The sequence below is a fragment of the Cottoperca gobio genome, chromosome 4, assembly GCF_900634415.1.
Source record: "Cottoperca gobio chromosome 4, fCotGob3.1, whole genome shotgun sequence".
NCBI classification, from domain to species: domain Eukaryota; kingdom Metazoa; phylum Chordata; class Actinopteri; order Perciformes; family Bovichtidae; genus Cottoperca; species Cottoperca gobio.
This window is the reverse complement of record NC_041358.1, coordinates 23,737,916-23,764,230: the sequence shown is the minus strand read 5'-3', so window position 1 is coordinate 23,764,230 and position 26,315 is coordinate 23,737,916. Positions and strand designations below refer to the sequence as shown.

At 40.4% G+C, this 26,315-nt stretch overlaps 2 protein-coding genes across 3 annotated transcripts; both read left to right on the top strand.

The window, feature by feature from the left end:
• The first annotated feature begins 880 nt into the window (after positions 1-880).
• Positions 881-10,391, top strand: pias4a (protein inhibitor of activated STAT, 4a). Its single transcript, XM_029430323.1, has 11 exons — positions 881-982; positions 2,949-3,330; positions 3,440-3,524; positions 3,634-3,675; positions 3,944-4,034; positions 5,347-5,475; positions 6,576-6,681; positions 6,856-6,929; positions 7,107-7,267; positions 8,377-8,528; positions 8,650-10,391. The coding sequence occupies exons 1-11, from the start codon at positions 956-958 to the stop codon at positions 8,922-8,924; spliced, it is 1,524 nt and encodes a 507-aa protein (XP_029286183.1). The 5' UTR covers positions 881-955; the 3' UTR covers positions 8,925-10,391.
• Positions 10,392-14,308: 3,917 nt separating this feature from the next.
• Positions 14,309-22,854, top strand: map2k2a (mitogen-activated protein kinase kinase 2a). Of its 2 annotated transcripts, none has more exons than XM_029430021.1 (11): positions 14,309-15,145; positions 15,573-15,783; positions 16,684-16,830; positions 16,978-17,055; positions 17,457-17,508; positions 19,207-19,331; positions 19,975-20,188; positions 20,376-20,440; positions 20,561-20,622; positions 20,909-20,973; positions 21,066-22,854. In XM_029430021.1, the coding sequence occupies exons 1-10, from the start codon at positions 15,057-15,059 to the stop codon at positions 20,946-20,948; spliced, it is 1,083 nt and encodes a 360-aa protein (XP_029285881.1). In that variant the 5' UTR covers positions 14,309-15,056; the 3' UTR covers positions 20,949-20,973; positions 21,066-22,854. The 2 variants fall into 2 exon arrangements, with proteins under 2 accessions (XP_029285881.1, XP_029285880.1); XM_029430020.1 differs by having other exon boundaries at positions 14,310-15,145; positions 20,928-20,973.
• Positions 22,855-26,315: the final 3,461 nt, after the last annotated feature.

Here is a 26,315-nt window from a genome sequence, read left to right as displayed (position 1 = left end):
ATACCCTTTAGTGTAGAGAACAATGCTGTAATTTAGGTCTGCATTTGTGAGCTAACTTTAGAAAGAAAATAGGCTGATTAAATCCTATATTCCCTATATCTATGAATAATCATAATCATAGATAGCATTTTCATCAGGCAGTGAAGTGGCAAAACCAGCAGTCCTTTTGAATACACAACATTGTTTTATTGACGTTTCATATCCAAAATAAAGCAAAACAAAACACACCATGTTATTACATGATACTGCAATTCCTTCAATTGATTTTTGTGTTTTCATGAGGCCATTCTTTGCCACATATAAAGAGTTTCTGGAAAAGCAGGGCTGGATCACCAGAGGGAGTATATATTTGTCCTTAACACACTACATTTTCTAATTTTGCTAAAAGGTTGACACGTCATTGTAGTTGTGTTTTGGACAGGGTATGGCTGGTCTATACTTTTACCTGTACGTGTATGTCGTTAATTACTTATTTTAATTCAATTATGAACATACCTTAGACAAAGCATTAACTCCACATCTCACGGCTGGGCGCAGGACCTGAAACGGAGTATTTTGCTCGGACGGGAATTGAACAGACCATGCGACCTGATCCACTTGACACCCCATGCCTTACTTCAATGTTGAATAAAAAAAAAAATTAAAACACACATTCACAATATCTCGATACTATTAAACCGAAATATAAAGGGTATCAAAATGTTTTGACACGTGGTATCATTAATGGATACTGAGGCCTAATTTGGAAATGAGACCTGTCTCTTAGTGCTTCTAAAAAGTTGCACTGTAACTTTAAAAACACGATGGTCCCGCCCATTTTGTATATAGCTCTTGGGTCTCTGGTTAAAGCCGCTCAGTGATTGGCTGAGGGTACCCGTCAATCAAAGCCAGCTCTGCGTTTCATTGGTGAGAGACTAGCCGTCGTCTCTGACTCTCGCGGTACTGCTGCACGAAGATGGCGGCCGAACTGGTGGAAGCGATGGCAAGTAGAGCTTGGCTTAGCTTTGGTTTGATGGGAGAAGGGCGCGGGAGTGTGGTTTAAAACTCAGCCCAGTCGTGGGAAAACTGGGGGCTTTGTATGAATATAGTTAAGAGTCTGTACCCTTAGAAATGTGGCGTATTACATTCACGGCGAAACGAACTAGCCTGTGGTGCTAACGTAGCTAGCCTGCTAGGTAATGTTAACCAGGCAAGTGCGTTGGTTTAGCTAGCATCACGCTGGCTCTAAAGGAAGACACTGAAAATGAATGATGTGACCATAAAAACACTTTGGGGGTTGCTGCTAGCATCCTTCCCGGCTCTTTACTATTTGACGTTATTTGTCTTATAATAATGTTTGTCTGTAGTAAGCCGTTTAGTTTGTGAAGCTGTGCACCTGTCAAAATGTCCAGTTGCCATGATTGAATACCGACAGCCCAGTCTATAGAGAAGCTAGCCGGCCGATTAGCTCATGCTATATTGTTCAAGTGAAGCTAAAGAAATGGCAACGTTAGTGACTTTATGGCTGTATTTCTTTGCACATTTATTGTCCATCCGTTGCCTCATGGTCAGCCGCGTTATTGTGCAAATGTAATCTAGACACAAAGCATTTGTGCCACTGATGCACAACTAAACAATGTCGGACAAAGCTAAAACATGTTAACGTGATAGGGATCAGGCTTTTCCATAATAAAATAAACATCCTTTCTCATCCAGGCGGTTTGTTTTTGTCTTATGTTCCCTGTCTTGCGATAGCCGACGTCACTTATTATGTAAATATTGTACACATGTTTAGTGTAGCTAATCGAAAAGTGGACCCATCGTGTCTCGTGAATTAAACATTTGATTAGCATTGGATTGCGCTGACTACACTTTAATTCAGCAAAGAGTAAACATCCGTGCTTGTTATGGTTTGTCTTCCGCTGTTTTTTTTGTTTGTTTATTTGTCACTGATGCTCAAACGAATTCACCCATCACCATCACTCGATGCAAATTAGATTGATCAGTGAATACTCGGGAATTGATTGATAAACATCGCGTCCATCTTTTATTAAACCTATTGTAATTAGAGTGCATTTTGCAGAAGTTACTTTAGTTTTACATTGTAGGCGTATTTGACCTCCACGGGACTGTAAACAGACTTTGGTATACATGTAATCATTGTGCAAGGAAAACTATAATACAAATATAAGTATATTCAAAATCCAAACTAGGTTTACCACATATTTGAATTCTTTCTCGTTTTTGTGTGTGTGATTCCTCTTTGATATATTGCTTTTATATCCTTAAACTAAACACAATCCAAGGTGGGCATGCCTTTTTTACGTTTCATGTTTATACTGTAGCTGGGCCTGTTTTTTGTCTGTGTGCCTTACATGTAATACATTGAGATGCAGTCATATATTTTAACTGCTGCAGATTAAGTTTTTTTTTTTTAAAAGAATGGTGTGATGTAAATGACTAGGCCATGATGCAAGTGGTCTGACCAAGGAGTGGTGTTACTCATTAGTCTATCTAACGAATGATGATGCAGATTCAAGCCTCTGTAGCATTATAGTGACTAAGGAAGAACCTAATTTATCAGGAATCAAAAGGTTTGAGACACTGTTGTGTCATGTTAAATGATGCTACATATTGTGCAGATTCATTTTGACTGTTGTTTTCAGAAAGAGCATGTTCAAGAACTTGATACTTTACTGGAGCAATTCCCATATTGACAATGATGATGTACTGTAATTAATTTTCAACCTTGGGTATCACGGTGCTTGAAAAAGTCAGAGGAGTACAAGAAATCCAAATCCATTAGAACTGTGGTCGTAAATGGTTTTGGATTTCGATCAATACACCACAGATTGAGACTTAGCTTTTAAAATGAGTCTGGACTTGTACATTCATGGCACTGTCACCCGTTTACAGACTTCATTGTCCCTAAATTGTGTTTCTCATGTTTTGTCTTGTCCTCCCTCTAGAACATGGTCAAAAGTTTCCGGGTCTCAGACCTGCAGACGCTGCTGGCCTCGATGGGCCGCAGCAAAAGTGGGCTGAAACAGGACCTGGTGGGGCGTGCGCTGAGGCTGGTGCAGACCGAATACAGCCCAGAGCTTCTGAAGAACGTCAGGCAGCTCTATGAGTCGCGCTTCCCCAAAACATCTGGCTGGCTTGCGGCACGGCGTCCAGAGGGCGTCCCAGTTGCCTACTCATCCCTCAGCTCCTCCCCCACTGCCACCTCTCAGGGCGCAGACTACCTCAACGGCATTTCCAAACCAATCCCCACACCTGCAGCAGAGGTCAAGCTGGTGCCTCTGCCCTTCTACCAAACTTTGGAGACACTGTTGCAACCAACAGAGCTAAGTGAGTGTATAGTTTGATGTTTTTGTATTTAAATCATTTGTTTTGTAGAAGGGAAATGGCCACATGTTGTGCTGTGTTTGTGATGGATTTTCTTTACACATATTTACAGTTGCCCAGAACAATGAGAAACTGCAGGACAGTCAATGCATATTTGAGTTAACACCGAACCAAGCAGACCAGATTAGAAATGCAAGGTAAGAAAATCAATACTTTCTCCCCAGATCAGCATTGTTAACATTGGCTCAATTTTACAAACTCTGTAACTAATGCTCATTTTAATTTGTGATCCTTTTACTTTCTTAGTGAGCTTCGTCCAGGAATCAGATCAATCCAAGTGGTTCTGAGGTAAGTCCCCACTAATTCCCATTGAAACTTAATAAATAATTCACTGTATGTCTGTGTGTTTAATCTGATTTTCTTCCACTGAAGAGCAAGGAAAAATGGAAAATAGTTTTAACATGCATGAGCAAACGACATTTTACCCCTATAATTTACTTTAAAAAGGATTATTCTGATTTCATTCAGGTTCTGAAGTACACAAAGACTCGACTGAAGCTAACGGTTAGACATTCTTATGACGCAAACCTTTCTCTCTTATCACTCTTTGTTGCAGAATCTGCTACACAGACTCTATTGGTGTCCAGGAGGACCAGTATCCTCCCAACATTGCTGTCAAAGTCAACCAGTCCTACTGTCATGTGCCGGTGAGTTGATTAACCTCAACCCACACCTTCAGAAAAGAAATACGACTAAAGCCTGGCTGTTCTTCTGCTCTTGTTGAATAATTTCCTCCGTCATCACCCTTTTTGTCTTTAAGTACAGTTAATGAGTCACTAGTTTGGGTGTTAATGGAAGACTTACTGCCTGGTCACGGCTAAACGAGCATCCGGATGTATTACAGTGGTGGATTAGCCAACTTAATGCAGGTGGATGTTGAATAAGGCAAGAAAAAAATGATATCCATGTACAGATGGTGTTTGTTAGCCAGCCTTGAGTAGGAACGTCTCCACCTGACAGCGGTGAGAAAATAAAACGGTCAAAATTAATGTTATGAAAACAAAAATGGGAATCTGGTAACTTTTGTATTTAAGAAAAGAAAATCTTTGCTGTTGACAACATAATAACTTTAATAAGTCTTTTGTGTTTGAGCTTCAAATCAAATGTAATAACAGTGACAGATTATTTTAAATACTTAGTGGCATCAACAAAGATAATGTCGATACACAGATATGAGATTAATTGTGGTTTTAATAATGTTTTTTTGTAATAAACCACTAAGTTGACCAATGACAAATAGCAAAATGTTATTTTGTTGCCACTAACAAATCCATAGCAAGGTGAGGGATTAGAAAGTGAGTCCAACAAGATTGAATATCGTAAATAAAGTTAAAATACTGAGAGACTGGCTTTCTCTGAGTATTTGTATTGATATTGTGACGTTATATATTGGACAAAATGTTACTTGTGATTAGCAGAACCAAATACTTCTCTTTACCTTTTAACGTGGACAGAGGATAAAAGTCACTGCAGTTTTCTTACTAACTAAACAACTTGTATTGTTCACACATAAAATGTGCTATGTAGTAACAACAGTGGCGTGCAATCAAATATTAATATGAGAGAGGCTTCTTGGCTGGTATGCCTCGACTATACATAAGTAAATAAACACGAGAGAATACAGAAACGCTGTAGGAGTGATTGTAATCTAACATCCATGTGCAACTTACCCTGAGCTCAGCGCTCCTTCAGTTTTACTCGAAGGAGAACTGAGATCCTATTTCCACTTTATCTGTTTGCAAGCAAAGAGCTTCTTGTCTTCACTTTTCTAATTTTGCATTTTAAAAAGTGATTACACATCTATGATAAGCCCAACAACAATTCATCTTTTAAACTGTATCTAAGCCCTCAGAGGGATTCCTGATGCTTGTTATGTCAACAAATACTCAAAAACAATTAGATTTAAGATGATATATTGAATCATTTACATAATTCTTTGGTACTTTTGTGTGTTTACAGGGCTACTACCCCTCTAATAAGCCTGGCGTTGAGCCCCGTCGTCCTTGTCGTCCTGTAAACATCACTCCCTGGTTGCATCTCTCCAACGTCACCAACAGAGTCACCGTCACCTGGGGAAACTTTGGCAAGGTCAGTCTTATGCTGAATTTGATATTTTAGTGTAGCTTAGGTTCGTGGTGCTGCACCAATGCGAGTCGGGACAAGCGGTTCTTTCTTCTTGTGTCATGGGTCCAACTCAGTCGTACATGATTTAGCTAAAAAAGAAAACTCTGCAGGGCCAAGAGCTAAACTACATTAGCGTCTTGTTCCAGATAAGAACACTTTCTCCTCTTGGCACCCTCTTCTTTACAGCTCATGAGGAATCCAATTAGTTATGAGCAATATGACAGTTGAAATTAAACATAATAAGAAGCTGTTTTTTGTCTGCCAGAGTTTAGGAAATGCCCCATCCCTATAGCCTGCACTAAGCTCGCCTGACAGCTGACTAGCTCTGTGTGAAGAAAATATGGCCTTCATCAAAACCTTCATTTACTTGTTTTGTATGATATTTTGTTCAGTGCTCTATAGTGTTTTGTATGATGTCCATGGAGAGAGCGTGAGAGGCGTGTTATGACAGATCTGTTCTGTCATGAAGGTTTGATCAGATATTTCAACATCCTCCTTTTATCCTCAACGTGATCAAAATACTGCAGTTATGAACCAACAGCAGCTCTTTAGAAGTGTGTTGCACTGGAGGAATGTTAATGATTAGAGGCAGACTAAACCCTTTTTTTGGTGTGTTTGAAGTGGAACAGAATTGATTGCTCAGCATACTTAATCAATGCACGTCCATAACCTTGTGGTTGGCCCGCAAGTGGGGGTCGGGGTTGTCATTCCATCAAATGGCATAGAGGCATATTTGCACTAAAGCGTATTTATGTGTTTAGGGCATTATAACAAAGATTCAAGAGATATTCATTAATAGGAAGAATTTGCTATTAGGTTTTCCTAAGATGTGTGACTTTTTTAATTGGCTCCATATAATGTAAGACGATATCTTGCATTAAATACAGTTATAATCAGGAGGGAATATTCGCCTTTAATTCTTCTAACAGAATGGTGAAGCCAAGTGGATTTATCTTACCTTAGTAAGTGGCTTTGAGGTTCACTCTGTGTGGAGGCAACATTTTTAGATTAGTAGCCTTTTTGAAATATATATGCTCACAACCTGTGAATCTGTGTGTTTTTAGCGGTACTCTGTGGCCGTGTATTTAGTGAGGGTTTTCACTGCAGCAGACCTCTTCAGCCAACTCAAACTCTGCTCTGTTGAGAGTGCAGAACGCTGTTGTGAGCGCAGTAAGTGTTACCTTTTATACTCTGACCTACATTTCTATGCAAATGTGACTTTGGAATTGAAAACTACACTAAGAAGAAATACTTTTATTGTGTAATTTCACATATTACATTATGTTTTTTTTTAATAAACTGTTATGACACTTCCTGATATTTTGTCTACCATTTTATCTATAGTCCAAGACAAACTACGTTTTGATCCAGAGAGTGAAATTGCGACCACAGGCCTCCGGGTTTCTCTCATCTGTCCAGTGAGTACACCTTTATGATGATACCCGATGTGTTAAGATGTGGATCGGTTAGTCTTCACTATCTTACACATTTTCTGTTTTACTTGTCCTGCTGTATCAAAGGCCAGTTTCATAAATGATTGTCCTTCTATGAAGCGTGATCACTTTAACATGCTTCTTCCCCCCCTCCCCCACTAGTTGGTGAAGATGCGGCTCGGTGTGCCATGTCGAGTTTTAACTTGTGCCCATCTTCAGTGTTTCGACGCAGTCTTCTTCCTGCAGATGAATGAGAAGAAGCCCACATGGACTTGCCCTGTCTGTGACAAGCCCGCTCCCTTTGAGCTGCTCACTATTGATGGGTAAGGAGACGGAAACACGCTCTGACTTGTCTTCCCCCTCAATAAATTCCGAAATAAATACACTTTTGTGTAATTCTGTGTTGAATCCGGCTTGGGGGAAATTATTCAAGCTGCACAGATGCGCATTTTTAAGGACAAGTTGAACCATGCACCAACTCTGTTGTGATTTGTTTTTCTACACCTGCTGTCAGGTTGTAGTCCAAAAATATTTGATCTTGTAAATTGCGTTGTTTGTTGACTTTACTTGATGCAACAGGCTATAGTTTAGAGAACCATGTAATCTTGGGAGTCAAGAGGGCTCAATACTCTTATTTTATTTACAGTACTAATTGCTACAAGTGATTCTCAAGACAACTAGCAATTGTACTGTCAACATGAACAAAAGTGCTCTTTGAAGGTATAGGTGCAAATTGATCTATAATCAGTCTGAAGTGTTTTTTCCTGATGTGGACAGCATTTAAACACATTTTGTCTTTTCTTTCTTATATTTTATCACCACAGAATAGCGAAAAACACTTACTTAGTCCATTTTATATTTAAAAAGAATCATGCTAAAATACGTTCATCCACAACCTTTTGGGCGTGTAGTTTCTTGCAACTCTCACAGACACTCCCTTACTTTCTCAAAGACTGAAAGCATTGTGTTACAGTTTGGCTTTGAGGTATATTTGCATTCCTTGTGTGAAAGTCCCTTATTTAACTCTAGATTTCAGGTTTCAGAAGCTTAATTACTAAATGTTGTGAAGTTTATAGAGTGGTGTTTTGAGGCAGTGACATTTGTAGAATACATTTTCAGTTGATAATAAACAACTACGGGTTCAAGATTATTCAGTTGATTTTCTTCATTGAGCGTAACTTGAGTAATATCTTGCTATTTAATGAAAATGGTCAAAATTATCGATGTGGTCATCATGGTGACAAAGTAATTTAAGGATTTAGAATGACAGACATGATCTTCAGACTGCAGGAAAGGACCAAAACTAAGAAATTCAACCCGTGCAGACCGCTGCTCGGCTCCTGTAATTGAGTTTGAATGGAGTATTTTGTTTCTTTTTTCTGGTGTGAAATCTGTTTTGCGAGGCGACTCTAACCAGCAATGTGTATTCCAGGCTGCTAGCTGAGATTCTGAAAGAGACGAGTGAGGACATTGAGGAGATTGAGTACTTAACCGACGGCTCCTGGCGACCCATCAGTGATGAGAAGGAGCGGGACAGAGAAAGAGAACGCAGCGACACACCAGATTATCCTGTTGTTGATATATGTAAGTGTCAAACGTTGTCAATTTAACCTCTCGATGTCTCAATTTCTTTTTTTTTAGTGAATTAGTGTGCTCGTGTAAATATCTTTTGTAATCAATTTAAAATTACCTTTTGTGTCTGCAGGCATTCCTGAGGCAAACGGTCACTCACCGGCCCACAGCAGCACCAGCCTGACGGGCAAATCTGGAAGCGGTTCTGTGGGGATGTCAGGATCCGCAGGAGGAGCTGCTGGGGCACCGGGAGGAGGTGCAGTGGTAGATCTGACTCTTGACTCCTCGTCTGAGGAGGAAGGGGGCGGGGCAGGAGGAGACAGCGAGGACACTGAGGACAGCGCCGACAGTCCTGCCCCAAAGAGGGGCCGATACAACTACGACAAGGACCTGGTCACTGCCTACTGACCCCGCAGCTCTCTCCCCTCATAGACTGACACACACACAGAGACAGAGAGGCAGGGGGCTCAAAGGACAGGAACACAGCAATCCACTAGATGCAACAACCCTCCCATATGCCCAAACGTCGGAGCCTTTTAGCAGCTCTGGTTTCTATTCAGTCAAAAATAAACACACTCAAACATGCACTGCTAATGAATCTTCAATCTAGAGTGATTAGGATTCCTCTTTGTACTGTACACCACTGGAAGCAACTCTAACTCTTTTTGGCCAACCATCACCTTGCAGTGAATATCTGTACCGTCCTGCCTCTACCTAAGAGACTGAATGGATCGTGCACCCCGCCACCACCGCCCCCCCTTCCTCCTCTCTCTCTCTCTCTCCAGACTATTCCCTCTCTACCACCTCATCTCTCTTTGTATTTGACTTGGAATTACAGGCTCTTTTAGCCATTGGGCGTTCGATGTGTGCGTCTCTGATTTTTGTCACATTTGTGATGAACAGGCAAGTTGAAAATGGAAGCTCCTCAGCAGTTTTTGGTAAAAGGTCAAAAACAATTAATGGAAAAGAGCATGAAACATTTGGGGGGAGTACAAGGCAGAGATATCTGGAGTGTGATGCAAAGTTAAACTTCTCATTGTGTTTATTTCTTTGTTCAGAGAATGAATTCAAGGCTTGAAAGGTTTATTTTTTTCAGGAATTTATCCTTTTTTTTCTAATTATTATTATTATTATTATTATTATTATTATTATGAAGGTGCATAACACGATACTGGCCTCATTGTGAGATGCTTTCCATTTATTTTTTATTTTATTTTTTTTGTCCTTAGCTAAAGAGAACCTACCTCAGTCATAAAAAGTTAGCAGACTGACCAGAGCGTAGCTGAGAAAGAAGTGGAGGACGGAAGCATTGATGAGTCTTTCTGAAGCCAATTTTACACTGGAGATTTTGTTTTCCTACATTTTTTGTTTTATTTGTTTTATTCCATTGTTCCATGCAGCTCTGTTCCCTCTGCAGCAACAACATCTTTGTTTAAAGGGTGAGATAGTTTGTGGATAGCCAAGCTAACTGTAGGTGTCAGTGATGCACAATGTTGTGGGTGGAACTGTGCCACTCTGTAAAACACAACTGCAGTTATTGTGCTGGATTTACTAGGAGTGATATATCAGCATTGCATATTGACGTAACTCATCTTAATTACTGTGCGGCAGCTGTGCCAAAGCAGATCTATTTTAAGAATTCACTGATAAGAAATGGTTGTGAGATTTTGGTGCCTTTTTTTTTTGTTTTTGTTTTTGGTTGAGTGGTGAAGATTGGAGCCCATTGTTTTCAGGCTAGCTGAGCTGGCCAGCAGACGAGAACCCAAGAGAAGGAGTTTTATTTCATTGAGGATTTCCTTAGATGTTTTCCCAGTTGGAGAAGTGGACAGAGATGCAGAATAAAATCTTTCGTAAAGGACAGTTATAAAATATGAATCAGGAAGTGCGTTCATCTTTTTTTCCCCCCCACATTTTGATGTCCTCTGAAAGTAGTATCGTATTTATTTAATTGGTTCACATTTTCTTAACAGCCACATTTGTAGATTTACACACAAGTGTCGTTCTGTACAGACGGGAGCTATTGGTTGCAGAAAGCAGGACACCTCTTCTGCTGTGGCTTGAGTGTTTATAATTAGTGGCTCATGGCTGTGCTGTTAATGAAAGCTCCTTTTTCTTTTCCTCTGAATGAATCTGACCTGGGTCAAAGCACCGCTCAGAGTCCTTTGCTACGATGGGTTCAACATGTCTGACACAACAAAACTTAATGAAGTGTCAATAAGTGCAACCCCACCACGCTTAAAGTCATTGATTGGATAACAAATGGTCTTGTCTGGAACAAGTGGAGCTGCTTCAACAAACAATCCCCTCGGCCTCCTTTCAATGTAGATAAGGTCACATCTATTTGCTGGAGTAGAATTGGACTTTAATTGCTACATGCTGTAGGCTTAACTAATATTCCTCTGCACCTGCACTAGTGTCGTCAGTATGTGGTGGCTGTTTCTCAGAAGGATACCCGGGCTGCATGTGCAGAATCTTTTTTTAAGTTTTGTCTGCAGGAAGGCCATCAGTGTTTGCTTAAAGATAAGAAAATATGTTGCTGTGTTGCTAGAGCTGTTTGCACTTTCATCTGATACTTCATCCCAACTTTAAGGCTTATTTATTTTAAAGCCGTCATGTAGTGAGTATTAATCAAGGATCCCTGACCGTTGTGATCAGTTCTCCTCAACCATCTCATGCGTGGGAATAAGAAAATGTGAAACTAGAAAAGTGGCGGTCTGCTCCACTGTGAGACACATGGGGGAGGGGAGGGCGGGGTGGGGGGGGTTGAGTAGTGACTCAGATGAGCTCTGCGTTGTATGTTTCCCTCTCTTATCATCCTTTTTGTTACGGTTTGTCCAGCACAGAATCCGGTTTTCTTTTGCCTTGCTCATAAGCACAGAGAAATGACATTTACACATTGATCCGGGGCCTCACTGTTGCAAGCGCGTCCTCCGATAAGGTTGATGATTGAAAAAGTAGGTCGAGTCAAATCTGATCTTCCATTTTTCTCCTTCCTTTGAGACGTAAGAATCAATATACTGTTGAAAGATGTTTGATTATCCACACAAAATTGATTAATGGCGTTTCGCCTCTAATACATCAGTCTGTCCCTGAAAAGGGCAAAAAATATATATATTTAAATTAAATGTATATATATATATTTAAATTAAATATATATATTTAAATTAAATATATATATTTAAATTAAATATATATATTTAAATTAAATATATAAATTACATTTTTTATATATATATATATATATATATATATATATATATATATATATATATATATATATATATATATATATATATATATATATATATATATATATATATATATATATATATATATATATATATATATATATATATATATATATATATATGAGAGAAAAAATTAAATAAATAAAAAAGGCGCTTTGAAGCAAAATTATGTAAAGAACTCTAATACCTGTCTTTAACGAGGCAATTTGTAAGTAACCGCTATACATATAAAAATGACATTGTTCATTTGTTGATAGCTATAGAAGGTCATTATTTGAAGTCATCTCCTAAACTTTTCGTTGCCTTATGGTTAAAGACGAGAGGTGGTGCAGGTTGATTCTGTGGAACTGAGCCAGAGACGTTCGCAGATGGTTCGGGAGCTGGAGAGAGCTGAGGGTCTGGTCTTTTTGTAGTGGCATCTCTTCTTATAATACTGCATAAGGTAGCATGGGCAGAGGCTTACAATCCATGATGTAAATGTTTTGTTGTGTTTTTTTTATATGTTCATATTAAAAGACAATAAAATTTAAATAATATTTTATTAAGCCTTGAATCGCCTCCAGTTGTTCATATAGGTATACAGACAATAAGAAGCTGTTGAGGGCGGCAGCAGCACCTGAAGCTGATGCCACAGAGGACTGGGAGGTTAAGGTCCAGATTGTAATGTCCTGTACCAAATGCTCACATCTGGGGACACATTTGATGCCTGTTGAGGATAAAACTGTAAAATTTCAAATGATCGTATTCTAACAGCTGTTATTGACGTGTGGAATTAATTAAAATCAGTTCTTAAAAACATGTCTGCCATTGTTTTATTTTGAAAATAGTCTGTATTTATTCAGTCTGTCTGCAGGTGCTCCTAAAAATGTTGAAGCAAATTGTGTAATGTAATATACCTTCTGAAATATAGTCACTTGCACTTAATAGTGTTTGTTTCCTAATTACACTTAAGTAGTGGGAGATATTAAAGATCTGAGGGGGAAAAAGAGATGATGCAATAAAGGTCCCTGGCTGCACTCGAACCGCTGCGGCTCCATGGTCAACGACTTAAACTCCTTAAAGCTGCAGGTGGTCAAACCACAGCGTTCGTTCAAATATCTTGTGAAATGTACTAACCATTTCCCAGGTGCCGAAATATTGAATTTAATATTTTAAATATTTCACTTTGAATTTAGCGTGTAGACCTAAAGCATGACGTGAGAAGGAATTAAATCGGTGCACTGAAACATTCCCAAACTGACCAAATGTTACAATATTTGCTTCCTTTTTGTGCTAAATGATAGTTTTTATTTCACATGTTGCAACATGTGTGTGCAAAGTGTTTACTCAAAGTCAATCAGAGGAAATGCGTACGTTAAATAAACCTTTTCACAACAGACATTTTGACAGAACGCACAAATACTAGGACCCTGAAACTGACGCAGCTTTTCCTACTGTGACATTATTTATATTTAATTGTAATGTTTTAATTATTTTTTCATTGCTATTGATTGTTGTAAATTCAAGCTCTTGACGGAAACATAAAGGAGTATGTTCGGAGTATCACTTTAGAAAAGGCTTTTACCATAATATGTGAATCTCATTATTTTTGTATGAAAACAGGCCTACCTTACTAAACACAACTTTAAAGAATTAAATAAAGAAATATGATACAATAAACTTTATTGTCCCCGTAAGGAGACTCAAATGCTGCACACATGACACATTGTTTTGTCAGCTGCCTCCATAGTAATAATAAAACAAACACACATGTAAACAATGTACTATAAAGCATATCACAACCCCAAAATACACGTATAACACAACCTGTGACCAGAACACGCCTTCATATTACACAACTCCTCTCATCTTAATATGAAGCTATTGCACAACCCCTGCAGCCTCGCATAACACCATTTACATTTTTTATGCAGGAGGGAACAAATGTTTACAATGGGGTACTTTATATCGTTTGCCAGAGGGTACAAGGTCTTACTCGTTGTGGAGAATGTGGGAACACACAGATATGCAAAAGACCCCACCACCTCTCCTACTGGGGAGCGAGACACCCAACCTTCATAGTTGTTTAACCTTTTTGTTGTTGTTGGTTTTATGTCCCTTTGTGGTCATTTTGTGTCTTTGTAATTGCTATGGACTTTTTCTTGTTATGTTTTTTGTCTTTTTTCGTCTCTCTGTAGAATTTTTGTATCTCATTATAGTTTTTTTTATGTTTCTTTGTGGTCATTTTGAGTCTCTTCTTGATTGGTTCATGTCTCTTTGAGTGATATTGTGCAGGTGAAGGACAGGGTTTAGTGTTTTTAGTATGCATGATAAGAAAAGCTCAGATTTTAACTGTAATACAACTTCAAATGCAAACTTAACATGTTTTTTTTAAACTGAAAATGTAGCAACATTTCTTCATAACAAAGTATAACCTGTTGTAAATCTTCAGTTCCCTCTTGTCGCCGCTGGGGGGCAGTAATGTACTTCGCAGCTTGTTTACTAACTGCCATTAGAACACATAAGAAAGCTGCAGATCAGATGGTCAAACTGAGCTTTTACCTCATTAAAAACAGCATACCGGAGGTGTTATCACAAACTGTAGATGTCGTACACCTCCCATGAGATTCCTGCGTCTCTCTTACCAACTTGTGAGACGGCCTCAGTCTCGCGGTGTTTATGAAGGGCTCTCCCTGTGGGTGTCATACACAGGTCTGATGCTGCAGCTGCTGCTTCCTGTATTGAAACACCACCAGACAACCCTTTTCGCTTCAGAGCCCCGCACCCTGAACTAAAAACACGGAGGAATTTGTATCTCCGACGCTGTCGTCCTGCCACTTGTGTCGGTCTCCCGGTAAAAAACCGTGGTTGGCCTGTGGTCTCGTGAAAGCTGAGAAGCGAGGGGGGGCTGCACATTTAGGACTCACAGACGCAGGGCACGATTTTTCCTGGAGCTGGTGCTAGCTAGTAGCAGCTAGGTGGCTAATGGCTAGGAGCAGCAGGTAGATAACCCAGAAGAAAGCAGACAAATTGAAATGTTTTTACTCCATAAGCTATAGGTGCACCGGAAAAACAACCTGACCTTTAAAGAGCACCTCGGAATGATACGATTTACCCAAATAGTTGACTGACATGCTACCTAAAGTATTCTAACTTTGCTAACATTAGCTAGCCAAGTTACTAGCCACCAAGAGCTGTTCCTGTTGCTTTTTCACACTGAGTTTCGAACAAGGAAAAGACTAGATAAGCAGCTTCACAGCTCGTTGTAAGTTAGTGCATTATTTGAGAAAGTGTTTTAGGGTTAATATTTGAAATGGCTCCTAAAAGAAGACCCGTTCCCCTGAACATAACGCCCATCGGGGAGGGACAGGCCACCTCCAACACCATTGATGCTGCATCTGAGTGAGTAACCCTAGTATGACTTAAGATGAACAAAAAAAAAATCTGTTTTATGATTACATTTTATATATTGTGCAAAACAACACACACAGTTAGTATTGAAGGTAAAACAAATCACTTAATTTTGATTGTGATATTAAAAAAAAATCTTTATTAGGGACAATTCATATTATTAAACCTAAATGTTTTGATTCAACCTCATCTTTTAAGTTGTTTACATTGAAATTGAATGCGTTGGTATGGCTGTTGTTGTACATTCTAACAACAACCCTTACAAAAAAAGGTTAAGATTAATTGAACCCGTGTTAAAGAGATTGCTCTGTGCGTGCAAGTTATAACCAAGCTCTGCACAACGTCATCACCACCATTTAAATTGCGTCGTTAAATATCCGTGTCTTCTCAACGCTCTCTCCCTCTCTCCTCCTCACAGAGCCAACCTCGAGGCCTTACAAAAGAAGCTGGGTGAGTTGGACCTGGATGAACAACAGAGGAAACGACTGGAGGCCTTTCTGACCCAGAAAGCTCAAGTTGGGGAGCTGAAGGATGAGGATTTCGAGCCCATATGCGAGTTGGGCGCTGGAAACGGAGGAGTGGTCAACAAGGTCCGCCACAAACCCTCGGGTTTGGTCATGGCTCGAAAGGTGAAAATTAACATTTGTTGGATTTTTTTGTTGTTGTTGCAGTTGAAGTGTGGAGGGAGCTGAAACAAAACACATTCCAGAGGTGTATTTGGGAATTCAATTTAGATGTTATCTTTGCACCCTGGTGCTGGCTTGGTTTGCTGCGCCCATTTCTACATGGAGCCACACTGACTTTCTGTGTGGAGAAAAGCACTTAACTTCTTAACATGAATAAAAATGTGAGGGGCTATAAGATGCTATATCTCACACCACTTATACTTGACCTAGACATAAATATGTCTTCATAAATCATCTGGGCCAATATTGGCTTATCACAGATAAATATCTTTTGCACATTATGAGTCATACAAAATTACAATGAAGAAATGCCAAAAATATGTTTGAGGTAATTTACAAGCAGTGTCTCGATTACATTGTTTGTGTAAAAGAGATTTATCTCGCAAAAGTTGTTGTAAACTTGCGGCGGTTGGTTTGGCAATTTTCCCCTCTAATTTGATCATAATGAATAGTGTACAGTTTATGAGACAGAAAGTTACTGGGACTCCAAACAGACACTGCAGCAGCGACTCAAGCAAGCACAAGCTTGTAGGCCGTTGAGCCTTTTAAGTGTGTGTTGTCATGCCAATTTATTTTCCCCCGTACAAATTATGCAAAAGACGTGAAACAATTTGGAAATATGGGAACTTGTCTTTGCTATATTGTGGTTATCATTATTAAAAGAGGTGTACAGACCTGGTCTGTGTTTGTGAGTACAAATATTTTAAAAGAGTTGTAGTTATTCTGACCACCACCTCTGAAATGTGTTACCTTGAGACATTAAGCAATCAGTGAATGATGTAGATGCAGCTGTTTGTTTTTTGTCAGAACAGCAGTTTATGATCTCATCCTTTCCCTCCTCAGTTGATCCACCTGGAAATCAAGCCTGCCATCAGAAACCAGATTATCAGAGAGCTGCAGGTGCTGCATGAATGCAACTCCCCCTACATTGTGGGCTTCTATGGGGCCTTTTATAGCGATGGGGAGATCAGCATCTGTATGGAGCACATGGTGAGAGACAAAGACTGTTAGCAAGGGCCTCCTACAAAACGGACACAGAATTGATCTGGTCAGACAAAATACTTGTTCCCAAATGTGTAGTTTTTATATTTTTGAAAATGGTATGTCAGATTATAATTGTGCAACTTGTCTCTACAGGATGGTGGATCCTTGGACCAGGTCCTGAAGGAAGCCAGAAGAATCCCAGAAGAAATCCTGGGGAAAGTTAGCATAGCTGTATGTATTTCCCTAATTCTGTTGCATAAAAAAAAAAGCCTTTTAATGACATGTTTGTAATTGTATAATTGGTTTCGGTTGTAATTTGGCAGTTGTATGAAGATTCATAAAGCTCGTTACTACACTAAACATGTTTTTGCAGATGCACTGCTCATTGTGGGTGTGTGTCTCCTGCGGTGTTGCTTAACTAGCTGTGTGTTGTCAAGTCATGTATGAGTCACTACTGTAAACTCTTGCATCAAGTCCAAACAACTAAGTGTAATACTGGGATAACCAAAATAATGTTTGTCTACATAAGGAAAACATTTTTTTTTAAATCATGTGTCCATATATTCTTGTATTTGTGTGTATTTGTGTGTATTTGTGTGTTATGTTTAATGGTTTTTCTCTCTTGTTCACAGGTTTTGAGGGGATTGGCCTACCTGCGGGAGAAGCACCAGATCATGCACAGAGGTAAGATGGTTCTCTAGTCACAGTTATTACTATTGCTCTCAAAATCTCTTCGGCAACATTTTCAAATCATCCGGAGCAAGATGACTAAAACACTTGATGGATACGCTCCTGATTATATTTTATGACAAAGTAGTGACTGAGAATTACACTCAAGTCTAGTTTTTCACTACAGGCTCAACACTGTTTAGTGTATGGACTAGGTACTAGCTAATACATGCGTAGGGGCAACTATGCCTTGTTTCCAGATTCCAGTCATCCTCCTTTAGAAATAATGCAATGTTAGATGTTTTTCTCTGGACTTTAGTTGCAGCTAATGTTGCTGTTGCCTGTGGAGCAACCAGCTGAGATTCAGACCCTGCAAATGATACAGTCTCAACAGCACATTAAAAAAAAAAAAAATGCAGGGTTATCCTTTAATTCTCCCCTGACATTATCCTTGCTGCTCTTACACCGGCTCACACACACTAACGGAAAGCATTTAGGTATGATTGCTATTTCCCCAAACTTTTGTTTTGCTAGTGAAACCAAGCCTGATACGAAATACGCCACATTAATTCACTTTAATTAATTGTCTTCATGCTTTTTCCTCCAAATGCACTCGAGCAACATCGTAAGAGCTTAAGTGCGCTCACCACAAGGCAAAGTATTGTTTGAGAACATCACAAGTTCCTCATCATAGAAATTTGTAGCATGACGGAAAAAAGGCTCGGTAAAACCCATTATCTTTGCATTCAAACAAAATCACAAGTCGCACAGTCTCCAAGACAGAACTTTTCCATAGCACACCAGTGAGCTACCATGGGCGTGTTGCCATGAAAAGCACAGTTGAAGGCAGCGTTCAGACCTGCATAGTGCAGTGCAGTGAAGTCTCACTGCTACAGGGTCGGTGGTACTGGGACAGTTGTCTGTGAGCTCAGGCAGTAATTACAGCCTCTCAGATGTGATTATACAGCAGCCGCGCCCTGTTGACCCCTCCTTCCGTGTCTCCCTCCATCGTTCTCCCGCTCTTTCATGCCTCCTCTTTCTCAGTCACTCTTCACATGTCCTTGGTAGGTGGGAGGGGGGGGGGGGGGGTCGCACCACAGAGGACAGATTGCAGGGCTCAGTCTTAACCCATTATTTTTGCAGGATGTTTTTCAGCGCTGAGCGGGAAATGTGGAGGACCAGGCTTGTTTATAACGGAGGCTCAGCTTGAGATGTAGCTATTTTCCTCCATTGCTCCATTAACATGGCACCACAGATAAAGCTGGGGGTGTTGTGCATGCCAGCCTCGAGGCAGACTGAAGCGTCATATAAATATTTGTTTCTGAAGTCATTCTATGTTGCAAGAAAATGTTTTTTTTTAATCTACAAAAGATATTTGCTTCTGTTATCAGATGCATAGTTTTTACTGTCTCTGGAGGTTTTCAGAGCCTGCACTTTTGTGTCTCACATGGAAACATGCAATAGACATGTATACACGTACATTAATTCCCCCTGCATATACTTGCATACCTAAACCCGTATATTAACATACCAGTGTAGCAGTGTCCTTATTTGTTATATGTTAAGTCATGAGTTTCTATTGTAAGCCGTCTCCTCTCATCTTCTCAAATAATCAACACTGAGATGTTGAGTGTGAACGACAGATGAGATACGAGTCGCCTTGAAAATGTATTGTACATTTATTTGTTTTTCCACGTCCCCTCTGCTACATAGATGTCAAGCCCTCCAACATCCTGGTCAATTCCCGCGGGGAGATCAAGCTTTGCGACTTTGGTGTGAGCGGCCAGCTCATAGATTCCATGGCCAACTCCTTTGTTGGAACACGCTCCTACATGTCGGTGAGTCAGCGCTGCACGCCTGCGCCCCCACCCCTTTTCCTCTGGCCCTATCCCCACTTTCCTTCTCTTCTTTTCTCACATTGCTCTTGTTCTCTGGCCCCGCCCTCTGCCTTCCTTTCCTCTGGCCCTCCCTCACTCCCCTGCCAAGAACCGAGGGCTGTGCCCAGGAAAGGGCTCTTTGGCAATGAGCGAGGCAACTGTGCTCGCTCCTTCTCGTCCTTCTTTCCCCTCACTCTTACACACCTGGTGGGTGCAGTGTCGAAAGCTGCTTGTCTGTCCCATCTCACAAAGCGCCAGTGGTGTAGAGACACTTGCCCTTTGATCATAATTCCCAACACACACACACATACACACACACACACACACACACACACACACACACACACACACACACACCTGTCCTTGCTCACCCTTCTAACTAAAGCAGTCCAAAGCTACTCGTTCACTTCCTGCCAAACCCTCCCATCCCCTGTCCTCTTGCCCTCGCCACACCCCAACTCTTCTTGCCATCATGCCCCCCTCCTATTATCCTCTCAACCACTTCCTGTGCCTTCCCCACCCAGCCCTCTGCCCAACCCTCTCTCCTGCCCGGCATCTTGGCTCTACCCGCTCCCTCTGACGTAGATCGTGTGTTTCTCAACAGCCGGAGAGACTGCAGGGCACACACTACTCTGTTCAGTCTGACGTGTGGAGCATGGGTCTGTCCCTGGTGGAGCTGGCGATTGGCCGCTACCCCATCCCCCCACCAGACGCCAAAGAGCTGGAGAACATCTTCGGACGGGCCATTATGGACGGGGCTGAGGGAGCGCCTCACACCAACATGCAGAGGCCCAGACCACCGGGCCGGCCTGTGAGCGGTAAGAAGCGCAAAAAACAATTCCAAACTCATAGAAGTAGATTTTTAGACTTAGCATTTTTACATCCATGTTTTCAGGATAAAGTCTTTCAAATATAATGATAAAAAAAACGAAACATGTTTAAGATATGATTTGTAATGGAGGAAATTGATGATAATTGTGTCTATGATATGCAACTTCTCCACAGGACATGGGATGGACAGTAGACCAGCTATGGCCATCTTTGAACTTTTGGACTACATTGTGAATGAGGTGTGAGAAAACACTGATTTGCATAAACACACACCTTTCTTTCTCTTTATACATAAGCACAAAGTGTATGTTTGCATCAATTGTACAATTTTTTTTTACCTTTTTTTGATTCCTCCTCAGCCACCCCCTAAACTGCCACTTGGGGTCTACACCAATGACTTCCAGGACTTTGTGACAAAATGGTGAGCATCGACAGTGACATGTTTGGAGTGAGCAACTTAAAAAAAGGACTCTGCCTATATCTTCTGTGCAAAAATGATGACTACATAATGTAGAGTTTTACTTTCTTGTCTCCTTGTGCATTTAATGTCATGTGACATGAAGACAGCAGATGGTGCTGACTGAAATGCTTATGTTTTGCTATGTACGAGGTGCTTGCAGAAACTAATCTAGTGAGATCTGAGAGTGTTTAAATCCAATTTAAACCTTCATTGACGAAATCAATTCTATAGTTTTTTTTCTTTTTTGGTGTCGTTTGTGTCTGCAGTTTGATCAAAAACCCGGCTGAGAGGGCAGATCTGAAGATGTTGATGGTGGGTACCTGAACTTAAATGTTCATTTATCTGATAGTTTGATTTTAAGCCGTTATCATTTTTTGTGTTAATGACTTTGGGTTTTCTTTCAGAGTCACACGTTCATCAAACGATCAGAAGTGGAGGAAGTGGACTTTGCCGGCTGGTTGTGCAAAACCATGGGCCTCAACCAGCCCAGTACTCCCACCCGCGGCACTGAGTGAACAGGCCCCCACTGCCCTATCACGCCCCGGGGTCTTGCTTGCATACACGTACACAAGCCATCACACACATTGGCACTTTTTTCCATCTTGCTCTTGGTAAAATGGTTTTGTCCCTTCCCCCCCCCCCCCCCCCCCTCCCCAATTTATTTCTTCACCAGCAGCCAGGCCCTTTGAGTCATTGTACTGTAAGACCACAGCTTCACCATGCCAGTGTCAAAAGGTAGCCACAGCTCACTTCTCCACCATGCTACAGAGGATGTAAAGCACTTAAGGGCTGCCATTGTGTCAGCTGAATTTGCATTGATTGACAAACTTCTTTTGTATTGTTGAATATTCTGTATTAGTCTATTCTATGGCAACAGCTGATGGCTTGTGGAACATGTATTTTAATAAATTACCTGCTGTTGAGATTTCAAAACAGAAATCCAAACATATCCCCTTCTTGCAAATTCTAAATTAGTTTTATTGAAGGTGAATGCTGCTATTTTGATTTAAAATCCCTTTGTCAAACTTCTATCTGCTAAAATGTTCTCTGCAGAGACCTTGCAGTTACCTCCCAATGTAATGATTACATTTGATAGTAGAGAGTGCAGGACAAATCGGCGTATACGGAGTCATTTTCACTTTTTGGTGAATGAGCGATCACTTTGTGAACAATGTCACAAACCAAAGAGGGTACTCATGACAGTGTTGCAATGCCTGATCAGTTATTTTTCTCGTATGCACATTCATGAACATCATATCAGTGTACTTTGAATGTTTTTGATTTATTTCATTCAGTGATCTACACTTTTGATTGTTTCCTCAACATACATGCGCATCCCACGCTGTCACTCTCTCACGGGAGGAGGCTTATGCTGTGGAGGCCCGACATATGCCATAATGTCGTTATTGACATTGAGAAAACAATGATCAAAATGTATTCATGGGATGATATAGCATGGGTTATTATCTTCCAAATACTGTATGTGTATTGTATTTCCCAAGATCATGATGGGGATGATTAGCTGGTGTTTTTATCAAAATCCTGAATCTCTGCAATGTCAATATGAGATTTCAATCACGTTGACTGAATTTAACTTTATTTTCCTCTTTGTTGTTGGTCTGTACTTTCCCCCTGAGGTGTATTTGGTTATGTTTTCACTGTACTGCTATGTGTGACGCTCCAAGCTTTCTCTTGGGACACAACCAGCCTAGAGGCATGCTTTTGGAAAAGACTTGTGTTGATATACATTTCAGATCCTTTTCCCTGTGATTTAACCCAATTAATTGTGGTAAAAATACAACCCAACATTGAGTGGTGCTTCAGATGTTTCAAGTACTAAAAAGGGTTTGACTGAACATTTTAACCCAGGTCAGTGTTGGTCACATGATGGTGATGTTACTTGCTAGCCTGTCGTCTTGCTAGAGCACTTGCATTCTCTCTGCTTATGGCTGACCTTTCTTATTCCCCAAAAAAATGTGCATTTGTTCAGAGCATAAATGAATGCATTGTCACTTGTATGTGTACAAAGCTATATTCAAAAGTCACAGGAGTACTATTTTGCAGTCTTAATATACAAATTTTTGATTTATGTAAATGACAAGGGAGAAGAGTCATTTTATTATAATATAAAAATGTTGGATATGGTTATAATGTATACAAAAGATTAAAAATAAAACCTATTTGTGAATGTACTGTAAGTTGTTATTCATTGTTGACAGCTATTGGTATCCACTTTCTATGCATCTATGACTCTTGACAGACTTGTACCACACTAATAAATATATTTATCCCCTTCTAACAAAACAATATTAACTGCAGCAGACAACGAAGAAACAAAGATATTACAGTTACACAGTTGCAGACTCCATTTTAGAGTAGAACTGACTTGAATTGTTCTCTAATGTTTTACTTCATTCATGATTATCATACATTGATATGGTTGTCAGGGCCATAGCTACCATAGAGGTCATGTACTTGTATTTTTCCAGCTCTTTAAGTCATTTAAATTGCATTACTTTTAGGCCAATGTATTAAAATAAATATTTCCCTACCACAACTTTGCTCTTTAGTGTGAAGAAGGTTTTAACAGCAAATATAATTATAAAAAATATATTTTTGGATAGGGGACGTGGCCCCTGGTTGTAATGTGTGTGTTTTTGTCTTTTCAAGGCATTTTAATATTCAGTCACCTACCTTGATTTTTTTCAAACCACCCTCTAAAATATAGTTTTACTATACTATGGACGTGTCGATACTCGTTTCTGATTGGCTGGCAGGTTTCTGTTAACCATCCGCGCGCTCAGTGCAGGTAACCGTGGCAACACGTGTACCAATAAGCTAACTAACTTTCACTAAACTGACTACAAATCGTTTGAGAGATGGATGACGACTATTTCTAATTTTAAAATGGTAACTGCTTATTTTAATACTTATTTTATTTATATATTTAAATATATATATTATTGTTTTTTACGTTCGTGCCATCTCAGTTCAGAATAGCACGGCTTTAACGTTAGCTAACGTTAGCTTATTGACGTTTCCGGTTAATGAGGAAATAGTGTCAAAATGAACTACGAAAAATAATTAGAAGAATTACGGTAGGCTACTCGGATGTTTTACTTCATTAAAAGTATTAATACTAAAGTGTAGAAATACTCCGTGACAAGTAAAAGTCCTGTATTCAAAATAATAAATGTAGGCTACAAAAGTATTAGCATCACAATATACTTAAAGTGCCAAAAGTAAAAGTGTTTTGTTTAGGCCTACTATATATAGCCTGGGTAGCTTATAAACTTCACCAAGGCATCAATACAGTATTATCTTTATCCATAGCAATAAGTTGTAATCTATTTGTTGATTAGGTTATATGTTGTTTTATTTATCTGAACAAGCAAAGTAAATAGTAATTAAAGTTATCAGAAAAATGTGGTGAAGTAAAAAGTACAATAAAGTGGAGTAGAAATATAAAGTAGCATAAATGAAAATGCTTAAGTGAAGTAACAATACCTCATAACTTGTACAGTAATTGATTTAATGTACTTACTGTTACTTTCCACCACACGGACTACTAATTTGAACTGTTTCAGTCTTTGTTAGTAGGGTCAAACAGCGATCTGAATACAGGGATTTTAGTTAACTGCCTCCTTCTTTTAGCTAGTTTTAATCAAAACCATCATTCAGACAGTAATGGTAAACACAGATTTGATGTGGGCTGTCTGGACTTGGAGAGGAGCAGTTTATATTGGACTGAAAGACGACATTGCCATAAAAATGTCTGACATCATCTCAGACATGGGCTCAACTAATTTCGACTGTGGGTAATTAGGCCAAAACAGAATAAAGGGCAACTTGTGTAAATATTATGTATTTATGTGAAAGTGTATGTCCTACTGTTTTCATGTCACTTAGGATGCAACTTATCCACCTGCATCATCTTCACTTAGCTTTGCAAATTATAGCAAGTGATGGCACCAAATGTCCAAATACTGCAATCCATGTGTGTTTCTGAAGTTTGAAAGCTATGACTCGCCTGTGCTAAAGGAGAGACGGTGCCTAACAGTGCCCTCTTGGCAGAGGGTATGTCACTACCTCTCCAGAAAAGCCCCCTGATACCCCTGCATGGTTATCTGTACAGTGCCAAGCCAGTGTCAAGCCCTGCGGCACTGTGGGACACGACTCCTGTGAGACTAGAGCCAAAAGACAACAGTTTACACACAGCATCATTGTAAAAGGTACGTTTTATATAGTGTGTGCATGAAATACAGTATATGACTATAGTGCTTTCAGAGGTGTGTTGTGATGGTTTATAATGCAACAGAATCATTGAATACATCTTGTGCTCCATCCCACTCCATGGCACAATGGCTGGCTTGCACTCACTGAGGGGGCGTGCGGGTGGGCGGTTGGAAATGGCGCAACATCAAGTGCAATAGCTGTAAATTTACACATGGGAACTTGCCATTTGCCATAGTGGATAAGACATTTTTCGACTTAGTAATGTCTTCTCTGATGCCTCACCTGTTGGAGCTTGGCAGGTATTATGTACATAGACCAGGTCGAGCCAGGAAGTGTATCAAGGGGGTTGCTGGCAGCCCCTACTGTATGTGCTGGAATGTGCCATGGCTTGCTTTTGGGGTGGGACACCATGACCTCAGGCAATAGGATGGGTGGGTGCGACTCACATAGAAAAGGAAAAGGAGCAGTGAGAGATGAGGCGGGTGAGAAGAATTGACAAGAGTTACAACTCATTTACACTTAAACTAAACATATGAGTGTTCATATATGGAAACATTGGCTGACATTCACTGGGAAATCACTGACTGGAAAGGTATGGGTTAATGATTTGTGTCATCTCCGATTGAGTTTATGACTTTGACAACTGTCCACTTTTTAGTGCGAATAAATTTCCACTTTACTTTTGCTTCACAGAGGGAGGAGGGAGAGGAGACGGAGGGGGAATGCTGTTTCTTTAAGAGAGAGGGAGTGAGAGTGAGTGAGAGAGAGAGAGAGAAAGGGAGGGACCTCTTTGCCCTCCAGAAACCAGGAAGGGAATTGAGTTGATCTGCTGCTGCTTGGTTAGCGCATACGGGGCTTTAAGCTGCACAACAGTGAGAGGGAGAGGAGGAGAGGAGAGGGCTGAGCTAACCCACAACAAGCTTCACCACGGCCATCGCAGGTGAGCTAAAGGCACCCTGCCATCCCCATGCTGTCTGCCCCGGGCCTGGCAACCAGAGGGGAGCAGGGCAGAGGAGGAGAGGAGAGAGGGAGGAATGAGGGAGGGGGACAGAAAGGAGAGCAGGGTGGGGGGGTTGGCCGGAGAGGAGAGGTGGGTCGCAGCAGTAGTCCCTAGTCAAGGTTCCTCTTTTTTTTTAATCCTCCTAAAGTACTTCCTCTGTACTGCTCTTTACCTCTGGGGAATCTTGAGATAAAGTTTATAGGATGTGTTCAAGGCATTAACTTTTCAGGCAGGTGGAAGCACTTAGAGAAAGAGGAGGGGGGGATGGGGGCTCACGAGAGAGGGTGGGGGGTACTGAACGAGGGGAAGGAGGAACCAAAAATAATTGTATTGAACAAGGTATAAGCGATAGCAACAACTTTCCGATTGAAATGCTCTGTGCGGGGCAAGTTGTGTGCTGTGTGCGCAGGGCATGTTG